The 15377-nt window shown below is 39.8% G+C and overlaps 1 protein-coding gene across 1 annotated transcript in view; it reads right to left on the reverse strand.

Moving 5' to 3' along the window:
- Positions 1–15377, reverse strand: part of LOC121551511 (protein sidekick-2-like) — a 274719-nt gene that overhangs the window by 91173 nt on the left and 168169 nt on the right. Inside the window, exon 2 of the mRNA XM_041864208.2 lies at positions 6776–6935. Within this exon, the coding sequence (XP_041720142.2) occupies positions 6776–6935 (160 nt within the window). The remainder of the gene's footprint in view (positions 1–6775; positions 6936–15377) is intronic.

Genomic DNA, 15377 nt, shown 5'->3' on the forward strand with positions numbered 1-15377 from the left:
ACAGAGTCGAAAGCCTTGACCAGGTCGATGAAGACGGCTGCACAGTACTGTCTATTATCGATCGCGGTTATAATATTGTTTAGGACCTTGAGCTTACGAGATACCAGACCCGGTCTCTGGGATGGCTAACTCTGGAAGTACCTTCGAGCTCCACTGAGTTAGGTAGATCTGCTTTTAATTTTTTTGCACCTTACTTGTGGAATAATCACCAAGGCTCTCTAAAATGGAATGAATTGGTGCCTCTAGGGCAATTCAAAAGGTTGATTGATGACCTTTTTACTGAAAAATATGTTTGTTTTCTATGATTGTGTTTTGCTTTTCATGTATTGATGTGAATATGTATGTGAATAGTGATGTGTATAGTGTACGTATATTGAGGTGCTTTGATGTGTATTGATGTGTATACAGGGATCATCTGTGAAAGAGACCTTGGTCTCAGCATGACTCCCTGTTGAAATAAAATATATAAAACTATACATCCAGGGGCTAACTGCTAATGTCACTTAACAGTTGTCTGTCCTCTCCTACTTTCATCTGGCTTGCTCTCTCCTTGCCCTCGCATGCTCTGTCTCTGTCACCTTCTCTCTGTGTCTTTCTGACTCTCTCTCTCTCTCTCTCTCTCTCTCTCTCTCTCTCTCTCTCTCTCTCTCTCTCTCTCTCTCTCTCTCTCTCTCTCCCTCTTTCTGCCATCTCTCCATTGTACCTATGAATGACTGCAAGCTAAAAGTGCTTGGGTAAATGAACCAGACTTCTCCGCCAGTCAAAATGACTATTTTGGCGATGAGGTGGGTAGCTAATGGATATAACCTGAGCAGTGCCAGTGGTCATTCACACTTCGAGTCATATGGCCTGAGGGCAGAGAGACAGAGTCCAACCCTTTGATTGATAGGAGTCACTCAGCTGCCATTGTTAGACCCACGATCCCTCAGGAGTGGCACACATTAACACTGGCTCCGTCCCAAATGGCACCCTAATTCCCTTTATAGTGCACTACGTTTGACCAAGGCCCATAGGGAATGGGGTGCCATTTGGGATTGCACCCACTGTCTGTACTGTAGGTTATTCACTCCATAACTCCTATTTCTCCAGACAGAGGGGCATTCATGTTAAATGATGTGTAGGAGTTAAATCCTCTGAGGTTTTAGCTGACTGGCTGGCTGGCTGTGTCCCAGTCATTTAATTGGCCTGGTTAATAAAGCTTCCCAGTGAGAAGTTTCTATCTGTGTGTGTCGCCATGCGGTGCTATTGGAGTGGAGCTGGTTCTGTGTGTTGCTATTGGAGGGATATACATTCCGTACGTTGCGATTCGAGGGGTGTTAGCTGATTCCCTGCGTTGTTATTGAAGCGGACAGCTGATTCTCTGGTTTACTTTATTCCATTCTAGTCTCTTTGATCAGTACTGGTGGTGAATGATTAGCAGGGAGGGGGTCTGACTGCACTGACTGACTGACTGACTGCACTGACTGACTGACTGACTGACTGACTGCACTGACTGACTGACTGACTGACTGACTGACTGCACTGACTTACTGCACTAACTGACTGACTGCACTGACTGACTGACTGACTGCACTGACTGACTGACTGCACTGACTGACTGACTGACTGACTGACTGACTGACTGCACTAACTGACTGACTGACTGAATTAATTACTTACTGCCTGACTGCACTGACTTAGTGACTGACTGCACTGACTGACTGCATTGACTGACTAACTGACTGACTGACTGACTGACTAACTGCACAGACTGACTGACTGCACTGACTCTGTCGCACGCTGGGTCTGTTCCCTATCAAATCTAAAATCTTCAAGAAGACAACCTAAGAAAATTAACAACAATGACAAATGCTTTGATGAAGAATGTAAAAACCTAAGAAAGAAATAGAGAAACCTATCCAACCAAAAATATAGAGACCCAGAAAACCTGATCCTACGCCTTCACTATGGTGAATCACTAAAACAATACAGAAATACACTACGGAAAAAGAAGGAACAGCATGTCAGAAATCAGCTCAATGTAATTGAAGAATCCATAGACTCTAACCACTTCTGGGAACACACTAAACAAACAACAACACAAAGCGTTATCTATCCAAAACGGAGATGTATGGATAAACCACTTCTCCAATCTTTTTGTCTCTATAACATAGAACAAACAGCAAAATCATGATCAAATACAAATCTTAGAATCAACTATTAAAGACTACCAGAACCCACTGGATTCTCCAATTACATTGAATGAACTACAGGACAAAATACAAACCCTCCAACCCAAAAAGGCCTGTGGTGTTGATGGTATCCTAAATGAAATGATAAAATATACAGACCACAAATTCCAATTGGCTATACTTAAACTCTTTAATAATCCGTAGCTTTGGCATCGTCCCCAATATTTGGAACCAAGGACTGATCACCCCTATCCACAAAAGTGGAGACAAATTTGACCCCAATAACTACCGTGGGATATGCGTCAACAGCAACCTTGGATAAATCCTCTGCATTATCATTAACAGCAGGCTCATACATTTCCTCAGTGAAAACAATGTACTGAGCAAATGTCAAATTGGCTTTCCAATTCCATCTAGACACCATTGCCCTAGAGCACACAAAACACTATACGTATCTCGGCCTAAACATCAGCGCCACAGGTAACTTCCACAAAGCTGTAAACGATCTGGGAGACAAGGCAAGAAGGGCCTTCTACGCCATCAAAAGGAACATAAAATTTGACATACCAATTAGGATCTAAAAAAATACTTGAATCAGTTATAGAACCCATTGCCCTTTATGGTTGTGAGGTCTGGGGTCCGCTCATCAACCAATAATTCACAAAATGGGACAAACACCAAATAATGCAGAAAATAACCGTTAAATTCTGCAACCACCTAAAAGGAAGCGATTCCCAAACCTTCCATAACAAAGCCATCACCTACAGAGAGATGAACCTGGAGAAGAGTCCACTAAGCAAGCTGGTCCTGAGGATCTGTTCACAAACACAAACAGACCCCACAGAGCCCCAGGACAGCAGCACAATTAGACCCAACCAAATCATGAGAAAACAAAAAGATAATTACTTGACACATTGGAAACAATTTACAAAAAAACAGAGCAAACTAGAATGCTATTTGGCTCTATACAGAGAGTACACAGTGGCAGAATACCTGACCACTGTGACCCAAAATTAAGGAAAGCTTTGACTATGTACAGACTCATTGAGCATAGCCTTGCTATTGAGAAAGGCCGCCGTAGGCAGACCTGGCTCTCAAGAGAAGACAGGCTATGTGCACACTGCCCACAAAATGAGGTGGAAACTGAGCTGCACTTCCTAACCTCCTGCCAAATGTATGACCATATTAGAGACACATATTTCCCTCAGATTACACGGACCCACAAAGAATTCTAAAACAAATCCAATTTTGATAAACTCCCATGTCTATTGGTTTAAATACCACAGTGTGCCATCACAGCGGCAAAATGTGTGACCTGTTGCCACAAGGAAAGGGCAACCAGTGAAGAACAAACACCATTGTAAATACAATGCATATTTATGTTTATTTATTTTCCGTTTGGTACTTTAAGTATTTGCACATCGTTACAACACTGTATATATACATAATATGACATTTAAATGTCTCTATTCCTTTGGAACTTTTGTGAGTGTAATGTTTACTGTTAATTTTTTATTGTTTATTTCACTTTTGTTTAATATCTATTTTACTTGCTTTGGCAATGTAAACATATGTTTCCCATGCCAATAAAGCCCCTTAAATTGAAATTGAATTGAGAGAGAGAGGGGGAGGGAGAGAGAGAAAGAGCGAGAGAGAGAGAGCTGAGAGAGAGAGAGATGAGAAGGAGAGAGAGAGGGAGGGAGGGGAGAGAGAGAGCGAGAGAGAGAGAGAGAGAGAGAGAGAGAGAGAGAGAGAGAGAGAGAGAAGTGCCAGTTGAAGCTGGTCACTAGATTCCATTAACACCAGCTTGGAATGCTCCGGCAGCAATGGAAACACTCTTCTTAAAGTTCATGTTCAGAAAAATACATCTCATTCATTGTTGGTGGAGCAAGAGAGGAACGGAAGAGAAGAGGAGCAATATCCCACCATTCACCCTGTAGCCGTGACATTACTGTTGCTAAGGTAAACCATGGGTAAAGTAAAGTAGTAACTCAACGAAGTAAACAACATTCACCCTGTAGCCATGACATTGCTGTTGCTATGGTAAACCATGGGTAAAGTAAAGCAGTAACTCAACGAAGTAAACAACATTCACCCTGTAGCCGTGACATTGCTGTTGCTATGGTAAACCATGGGTAAAGTAAAGTAGTAACTCAACGAAGTAAACAACATTCACCCTGTAGCCATGACATTGCTGTTGCTATGGTAAACCATGGGTAAAGTAAAGTAGTAACTCAACGAAGTAAACAACATTCACCCTATAGCCGTGACATTGCTGTTGCTATGGTAAACCATGGGTAAAGTAAAGTAGTAACTCAACGAAGTAAACAACATTCACCCTGTAGCCGTGACATTGCTGTTGCTATGGTAAACCATGGGTAAAGTAAAGTAGTAACTCAACGAAGTAAACAACGTTCACCCTGTAGCCATGACATTGCTGTTGCTATGTTAAACCATGGGTAAAGTAAAGTAGTAACTCAACGAAGTAAACAACATTCACCCTGTAGCCGTGACATTGCTGTTGCTATGGTAAACCATGGGTAAAGTAAAGTAGTAACTCAACGAAGTAAACAACATTCATCCTGTAGCCGTGACATTGCTGTTGCTATGGTAAACCATGGGTAAAGTAAAGTAGTAACTCAACGAAGTAAACAACATTCACCCTGTAGCCGTGACATTGCTGTTGCTATGGTAAACCATGGGTAAAGTAAAGTAGTAACTCAACGAAGTAAACAACATTCACCCTGTAGCCGTGACATTGCTGTTGCTATGGTAAACCATGGGTAAAGTAAAGTAGTAACTCAACGAAGTAAACAACATTAATCCTGTAGCCGTGACATTGCTGTTGCTATGGTAAACCATGGGTAAAGTAAAGCAATAGCTCAACAAAGTAAACAACATTCAACTGCAATTGTGATACCAACACAAAAACATCCTGAAAGAAAATGTTTTTTAAATTCCTTTCATGGACTTTAAAAGACTAGAGGGAGGCACACAAATTGTCACAGAATCAAAATCAGAATTAATGTGTTTTAGAACAGAAATAAAACCGTCATCTGTTAATGGTAATGTGTTAGTGAATAGAGACACAGGAAGGTGTTGTAAATCAGAATAAACGACCCACCCACCCTTTAGAAACAAGACAGGATATCTCCAGGGTGATATAGAGACAAATATGTCCTGAATAAATCCATTACAATTGTTTTGAAAATGAATAAATATGGAAAACAAGCGAGGCATTAGTCCCATCTAAATGGCCCTAAGAGTCCCTGTGTAGAACAGTAATTACAGAAGATGAATAATAGGGAGGATATTTAGAGCCTCAACCTCAGCCTGGCCTGTTAGTTAACTCTCCCCTTAGTAGCACGCATCAACCTCAGCCTGGCCTGTTAGTTAACTCTCCCCATAGTAGCATGCCTCAACCTCAGCCTGGCCTGTTAGTTAACTCTCCCCTTAGTAGCACGCATCAACCTCAGCCTGGCCTGTTAGTTAACTCTCCCCATAGTAGCATGCCTCAACCTCAGCCTGGCCTGTTAGTTAACTCTCCCCTTAGTAGCACGCATCAACCTCAGCCTGGCCTGGCCTGTTAGTTAACTCTCCCCTTAGTAGCATGCCTCAACCTCAGCCTGGCCGGTTAGTTAACTCTCCCCTTAGTAGCACAGCATACCCTGAGCTGTTAGTTAACTCTCCACTTAATAGCACGCCTCAACCTCAACTAGCATGTTAGTTAACTCTCCCATTAGATCTGAACCTGGAAATAGATCTGAACCTGGAGATAGATCGGTAGATAGATCTGAATCTGGAGATAAATCTGAACCTGGAGTTAGATCTGAACCTGGAGACAGATCTGAACCTGGAGGTAGATATGTAGATATATCTGACCCTGGAGATAGACCTGAACCTGGAGATAGATCTGAACCTGGAGATATATCTAAACCTGGAGATATATCTGAACCTGGAGATAGATCTGAACTTGGAGATAGATCTGAACCTGGAGATTGATCTGAACCTGGAGATTGATCTGAACCTGGAGATATATCTGAACCTAGAGATAGACCTGAACCTGGAGATATATCTGAACCTGGAGATATATCTGAACCTGGAGATATATCTGAACCTGGAGATAAATCTGAACCTGGAGATAGATCTGAACCTGGAGATATATCTGAACCTGGAGATATATCTGAACCTGGAGATATATCTGAACCTGGAGATAAATCTGAACCTGGAGATTGATCTGAACCTGGAGATAGATCTGAACCTGGAGATATATCTGAACCTGGAGATATATCTGAACCTAGAGATAGACCTGAACCTGGAGATATATCTGAACCTGGAGATAGATCTGAACCTGGAGATAGATCTGAACCTGGATATATATCTGAACCTGGAGATATATCTGAACCTGGATATATATCTGAACCTGGAGATATATCTGAACCTGGATATATATCTGAACCTGGAGATAGATCTGAACCTGGAGATAGATCTGAACCTGGAGATATATCTGAACCTGGAGATATATCTGAACCTGGATATATATCTAAACCTGTACTCCAGAGAGAAGCGTGTGAGCTCAGTGTACCTGTAGGTCTGAACCTCACCTGTACTCCAGAGAGAAGCGTGTGAGCTCAGTGGCGTTGTAGAGCCATTTAAACTCCAGAGGCCAGCTGCCCTCAGCCATACAGGTAAGAACCAGCCTGTTACGCTCCAGGTGAACCTGGGTCTGCACTGGCTCCATCTTAAAGTAGGGAGGAACGTCATCTACAGAGGGGAAGCAAGGGGAGAGAGGGAGAGAGGGAGGAAGGTGGCAGGAGAGAGGGAAACAGGGAGAGAGGAAGAGAGAGGGAAAGAGGGAGAGAGGGATGGGAGAGGGAGAGAGAGAGACAATTTATACAATTGTACTTTGGACCTCTAAAACTTTAAGATGATTTGGTATTACATATTACTCATATTACATGCAAATTTAGCAACTTAATTTTAATAAAGAGAGGGGGGAGAGAAAGAGATAAAGTGAATGTGTGGGTTGGGAGAGAGAGAGAATGTGGGGAGGAGAGAGAGAGAGAGAGAGAGAGAGAGAGAGAGAGAGAGAGAGAGAGAGAGAGAGAGAGAGAGAGAGAGGAGAGTTTATAGAGAACATTTCTCCATGAAGTTTCCCCTAGCCTTAACGCTGTGACAGGATGAGCTATGCTCCATAGAGTCCTTCATTTATCTTTATGGATAATACCTCCATATTATATAGCTATACCCAGCTAGACACACACACTGCAGCGCTGAGTGTGTGTGTGCCTGTGAGTGATGAGCACACGTGCACGCCCAGCCCCAGCAGCTATAGCCTTTAAGGTGACACTGTAATGAACAACAGGAGACAAACTGTTTTTCATTTGAGCCGATGAGAAACTCCTGATCAGATATATTGATCTGTCTGAGTCACAGCCCAGCGGTGACAGGGTGTGTGTGTGTGTGTGTGTGTGTGTGAGTGTGAGTGTGTGAGAGTGTGTGTGAGTGTGCAGGGCTAGCTAATTAAAGCGTGTATTATAGATGCAGTAAGCCTCAACACTGTGGACTCCTGGGCCCTACAGATCATTCCTCTTTAACTGTCTAGTCTGTTACAGTCTGACTCATTCCATACTCTGTGTGTGTATATGTGTGTGTGTATGTGTGTGTGTGTGTGTGTATGTAATTGTGTGAATGTGTGTGTGCATGTGTGTGTGTGTGTGTGTGGATGTGTGTGTGTGTGTGTGTGTCTGTGTGTGTCTGTGTCTGTGTCTGTGTCTGTGTGTGTGTGTGTGTGTGTGTGTGTGTGTGTGTGTGTGTGTGTGTGTGTGTGTGTGTGTGTGTGTGTGTGTGTGTGTGTGTGTGTGTGTGTGTGTGTGTGTGTCTGTGTGTGTCTGTGTCTGTGTCTGTGTCTGTGTCTGTGTCTGTGTGTGTGTGTGTGTGTGTGTGTGTGTGTGTGTGTGTGTGTGTGTGTGTGTGTGTGTGTGTGGTGTGTGTGTGTGTGTGTGTTTTGTATAAACCTGCGCTGTGGGTAATTTAGAGGGGATGAGAGAGGCACAAACACACAAACAAACACACAAACACACACACACACACACACACACGCCACTCACAACAGCAACAACAGCATTAACGTCACCAGAGTGTTTCTATAAAAAGCAACAGAACATCTTCCTCTCTGGTGTCCTCTCAGTACTGTCACACGCACGCACGCACGCACACACACACACACACACACACACACACACACACACACACACACACACACAGACACAGACACAGACACACACAGACACACACACACACACACACACACACACACACACACACACACAGACACAGACACAGACACAGACACACACACACACACACACACACACACACACACACACACACACACACACACACACACACACACACACACACACACCTTCTAACTATAACTCTATTAAGCCCCCACCTCTTCATTGATCCTTGGGAGAACAGAAATGGAACACCTGACATGTGTCCAGTGTGTGTGTCCAGTGTGTGTGTTTGTGTGGTGTCTCCTCTGTAATTCCATCCCTGTGGTAAATGCATAGAGGCTGAGGGGCACATCCACTTAGCGATGCACACACACACAAACAAACACACACACACACACGCACACACCAGAACCCAACATTATTCCCCAATGTTGGCACTAATGCAATTTCAAAAAATACAGAACATATGCAGCATCAGATTAGCAAAATATCTAATAGCACAAACATGGAATCCTTTAGCCTAGAGTTTTTTACTTCACACAAAGTCGCCATGAATTCAAAGCACACGCATAATGGACACTGCCGGACTGCAGACGCGACCCGAATGCAGTTAATAAACCCTACAGGAAACCCCGACAGTACAGCCTATAAAAGAACGTGTGTCGCTTTGAGCTGTCTATGTTGTAGAAACATTTTACTAGATAATCAACTCAAAAATATCTCTCAAGACATCAGAGCCTGTGAATTTAAGAATTTAGACTTTATTGCATTCAAAGCCTGAGCCTTTCTCCATGCAGAAAGAACTGGCTCTCCTTGGCTCAAAGATCTCCTTTTATACAAATACAAGCGCATAGTCATCCTTACATAGCATACACAGTTGCTATCCTTAGGGTAATTGATTAACTTCTTCCATGGCCACACCACCCTTATCTTTCAATGTCTAGATGTCACATGTTGTTTTTCTCCAAAAAGGCTATGTGAACTTTTCCATATGACCTCTTCCTCTTATCTCATTATATTGGTGGCAGACCCTTTCTCAAAAATAATACACATACATACATTAAGGCATGGTTACACACTGTATTGGCTATATTGCTTATTTAAACATACATCTGGATTATAGAATGTCAATCATGTTTACTATATTTCACTTTTGACATTTCCCAACATTTGCCTTAATGATACATAAAATAATACCATATATCCCCCCTATGGGACATTCCCCCAATGTCCCATCAATACAAAGATTGATCACCCATATCACAAGTATTATAACAATCAAAATAATCAATATCTATATCTAATCAAGTAATTGTCATGTCAACATCACTAAGCCTTAATATTAATAAGTTATTCAGATCAGTCAGTCCACTTATAATTTATAATCATAATCAAATTAATTACCCAAAACAACTTTAGAATGACAATTCTTAATTAGTCACCTTTGTTCCATCATTCAAAGTTAAAACTCTCACCTTGGCACATATTGATACTAGCCGAATGTATATTTATATTATAATAATTCTAGCATTTAACTTCCTCATACCAAGAATTACATCAGATCAGTACCCTAATGCATTGTCCAAATTACTATAAATTTAGTAGTGTATAATACCTCCTTAATCAACATACTACCTCAACTAACACTCCCTTCCTCTACCGGCACTCAATCTTCTGGCGTCTTCATTATGTTCTTCATTATGTTCTTCATAGTTCATCTTGGATTACCCATAGCAATGTCCCAATTCCAATGTCACACCTGAACCACCACACCTCCACCATCATCCTGTTTTGTCCATGTGCAAACCAGTATACCCAAACTAGGAAGAACGTTGCCTTTGCTTAAACCTCTTTCCTCACATTCTTGAAAGAAAAAACACAAAAGAGAAGGCATTTGATTGCTTTGATTTGATGCTGGATTCAGGGCAGAGGTTGGTCAGACAGGAACATCTTCAACGCCTTTGTTGTTCCTCTTCAGCCGAGTAGAGGATTTTTGGTTTTTATTGAGGTTTACACCGTTCTGAGCCAATTGATCTCTGCAATGCATTATGACACCATCCGTTGTAACCTCAGGAAAGGACAGATCATAACAGTTCAGTTGAGTTAATTTCCAATCCAAAACATCCCTAGTAACATTGTCTACATGACAAATCATTATGTTTCACATTCTCCCTTGAATTCTTCCAAACTATATTTACCTAATTGTTTTATTGTAACATTCCTATATTTTTGCTCATACTCTATTTGACATTACTCTGGTGTTTCCCTTTCCTTGTTCCTATTCTAACAATTGCTTACACTTCTCTCTTCTAATAACACTTTCCCCTGGAAATCTAACACCAAATACTACATCAAATTGTTTATCTAAATCTTGGACTGTTCTCCTTATGTCTATGATTCACCTGTCTCCTTCTTTCATTATCTTAAGGTCACACTACCCCATGTGACTTCCCCATACTCTTTGTGCTGGTTTCTCACACACCAATAATATTTTAACCCTTGTATTTTAATAGTGATCCCTTCCTGTATTTTTAGTTATGGTTCCTGCCTGTGCAAGAATATACATTCTAATCCTGTCTATATCCCTTCTATGTCTTGTTCTTCTGCTCTTTATTGTTATTATCAGTACTCCATTCCCCTTATTATCAGGTAATGTTATAGTCCACTTATCTCATAGACAGACCACCTCTACACCATGCCTCCTATCACAAAAACAAAAATGATTTAACCTAACCCATAACACATTATTACTACTGCTCACATCCTTAATACACCTTGCATATTTCCCCACAAAACCATAATAAACCATTAAAACCTCTGTAATCCCAACTTCCCCCCTTGGACACATGCATCACATCGTGATTCATGTGTACAAAAAACCAAAAAACAAAACAATATTGCCTATCAAACCTAAAATAATAACTAACCTTAAAATGACAACCCTTGAGCATCTTTACTTAACTGTATTCCATAACACTATTCAAGGAATACTTCTCCTTCAGGACTAACTCTCTCACTTCATCCTTGTCCTGTTTAGACTAATTTATATATAGGATTTTTCCAAATTATAAACTTCTTCACAATTATCCTTATTTTATCTAACCCCCTAATTCAGCATGCCTCTAGAATTCATAGTGCGGGTGATCAAGTCACACCATAAAGCCAGGACAGATTTCAGAGGTCATTGAAATCATTCAATGAATTGTTTCATCCAATAGTATACTACTTCTAACAACCATCAAAACCTTTCATAAATGTTGTAATTCCTTAGTACAGCACTTTTCAAAATAAATCACACATATGTACTTATCCCTCAGTAAATAAAACCCCAAATGACATGTGTATGCCCCTTTAAATAGAAATAAAAGTCCTATACAACTAACATTTCATACTAAGTCGTTTATTTGTGGTTATTTGAACACCATATAGTAAAACAATAAACAAACAAAAATGGCCTTATTTATTTTTGTAGCTCCCTATGACAACCTAAAAATAAAACTACTTAATTTTACTAACTAGTTCCACCCTAGCCTACAGACTTTTTCAACCTCCCAATAAAGAAATCCCCATGTTCCTGGAAGAGAAAGTATACATGTCGTTAACATATAATCAACAATCCAAAGATAGTAATTACACACAAAACTTCATACATATATCCCCAGTCCTATCTCATCAACAATCATTAACCCCAGCATCGATTTAAAATTGTTTGATACGTCGTGTCCTACTTTACCCCTAACCTAATATTATAGGAGACTCCCATCAATCCTTAAAAGAAAACTCCCACTTAGAAGACACTATATATTAACCCATTTTATTAAGTTAACTACACCTTCCACTATAAACCTATAACCCCATTTTAGTAATTTTATTGTCAAAAACTGTTGCATTGATGTTTTCTTTTTTTTCTTCTTCTAAAATATAAACTTATTGTTTCATAATCCAAAACCCATAAAAATATATCTACTTAATCCATCAAGTCAACAGCAACAACTACCTCCCAAGGTTCAACGTACTATAAACAATTAATCGTTATCTGAAGTAATAAAACATCATCATAACTCACTGCTGTTTAAACAACTATATAATGTCATAATAAAATGATCAATTATCAAATATCGTTCCTTATTCAACTATCGAGACATGTTCTTCATTAGTTAATCGTCTCCACAAAGCAATACTACCTAATAACATATTCTCATTCTCCTAAATATAAATAATTACTTCTATTAAACAATCCCATTCAACATCACATCAACCTGTCTCATCACTCAATTAACTTATTTTTTAAACCCTCTACTATATCTATCATACTCTACCGCTAATTTCCCTCATAACGGTACCTCAACAGATGACAAATTATTTTATATTTATAATAATAAACCAATAAAACATCCAATTCACCAATATACAATTTCAATTACTATGTTATCCTATTCGACATGGATTGGTAGGACATCTTTCCTATAATGTTATCAATGAAACCAGTAATTCACATCAATACCATCAATGTAAAAGATTTGCTTTCTGTCCTCTACTGGATTCGAACCAGGGACCCTCTGCACACATTGACAACATTCACCATCGAAGCACTGTTACCCGTCGCTCCACCAGTGCCACACAAAGCATCTACTTCCAGTTCATAGAACAAGTGACGTCACCCAACGAAAACCACACTAGCTCTCACCGCTAACTAGCTAGCAATCTCCTGCCGATAACATTCAAGTCATTTAGCAGATGCTCTTATTCCAAGCGACTCACAATTAGTGGGCTCATACATTATTATACTTATACTAGCCCCCCTTGGGAATCGAACACCCAACCCTGGCGTTACAAGCACCGTGCTCTACCAACTGAGCTACAGAGGACCATAGATGAACGTATAGTGCCTTTTTCTGATAATGTTATAATTGTAGCCTATTGCATTACTTTAGCTTAAAATATGAGTTTGTTTATTCAACAAATCTAGAGCCCACTATAGCATAATAGCCAAAGCTTCTTGCATCCACTAATTCACGTAACGAGAATACATTATCATTCTAGAATTCAACAATTCGCATACATTACTGATGTCACGCAAACCATAGAATAAAGTAATACCAATTAGAATTTTGTCAAATAAATGTTTTCCATCCAACTATTCAAACTTTCTTTAAATAACTCTTTCAGCTCGATACAGTCAAACAAGTATGACTCTCTTTTTACCGGAAACTAATTCATGGCATTAGTAAAATCTATTCACATCCCAACAATAACTAATAATATATGTATATTCATAATATTAAAATACCTTACTTTCATTCCAGTCTACCTAAACAATTAAAATTATGGCCATAACTCTATCGCAATTGCCAGTACGCTATTCAGACTATAGTCACTCCTCACTCCTTCCCGTTGAATAAGTGAGTCCTTCAGTCTGAAAAAGACGCAGGCTACTAGATCTTCCAATCTTATCCTGACTGTTCCTTCAATCTAAACAACCCACAACTATAGCTAAACTATACTTAGAAAACCTAGACTCTGTTCAGCGATGCAGAATCTATGCTTTATTGAAATGACAAGTTAATCCTCCTTTATTCCAATGATAATGGTCAGTAGTTTTAGTATCTGGCTCATACCACACTTTATCAGAAAATATCTTTGAAGGACACAGATCTCATACGCTCAACGTAATCAACTTAGCAGTCAACAAGTCAAACCCCACATTCATTGATTTGGAAACAGATCTAACGACCTAACCAAATGAATTATATATCTGCTTCTGAAATAATAGATAGTTTATTATAATGCTTAATTCCACCACCTGTCCTATGTACTCTCTCCCATTTCCACGTACGTCTACGTGTTTGGGCAAGTCCACACCTATAATTTTATCCAATCCCTCGTATTAAATCACACTCGCATAAAATTCATTATATTCCAATATATTCATATCTACCAAACCATTCATGTTTCTAATTATTCTTTATTGCCATAAATCAGTTAATCACCATCTAGTCTCAGCGGAACAAACAACAAATTACCCAAATCCTTTCCCTCAGTCATAGAATCCTCCTAGAATCATATATGCTGGTCACTATTCCCTGATCTTACAAAATTCTATGACAGGCATTGTTGTACGAAACTCCAAGATATAATTTACAAGAAAAACGTATTATTCCAACGTATATATAATTATCAAACACACCTCTATATCTCATCATTCAAACTTCAGAGTGCGACTAATTTACATCATTATACCACTTTTATTCCATATTTATACAATGTTGTTCTTAAACGCCCTTAATTACTTTGTATAACCTACAGGAATATTTTATTCTATCAAAGGGCCCAAATTTGGAATGTTAACCCTATCCTAGTTATTATTTTACTGTAATCAATTTATCATAATACTGCATCTAAATATAATGTCAGAAACATACCCTAACAGATTTATCAAAATACAATGCATAAACGTCATATGACCACACCAATACATGTGACCTGTTCCTCCAACAGGATTTATTCTACCCCTCCTGGTAACGTGAATTTTCTACACTCAGTTAGTCAATGAATATCCACGCTCCATTCACTCTTCCTCTCTTGGTGTGAGACCGGGTGCGTCCTTCCTACCAGGTTATACTCAAACAGCGGTCCAGGACAGGTGCGCCAACCTTTCTCCACCAAACACCGACACTTCAAACGACCTCAAACACAGCTTCTCTCCTCAACACAGAAAATAAGCTGTTATCTGCAGGATTTCTTATTATTCTCATTCATATAGATGAGCAGCCACTTGTGCCCAAATGAATCAGACAGTTGAATGACTCACAGCCGCCCAAGCAACCCATTCCCCATATGAGATGAGCAGACCTACTCTATATATAACACTTTATCAACATTTTGAAGCCCTTGTAGCTATTTAACCCGTTCACCTACTCAGGATGACCTAACTTTTTTACTTGATAGACCCTACCTAATTTTG

Source organism: Coregonus clupeaformis, chromosome 35 (genome assembly GCF_020615455.1).
Source record: "Coregonus clupeaformis isolate EN_2021a chromosome 35, ASM2061545v1, whole genome shotgun sequence".
NCBI lineage: Eukaryota > Metazoa > Chordata > Actinopteri > Salmoniformes > Salmonidae > Coregonus > Coregonus clupeaformis.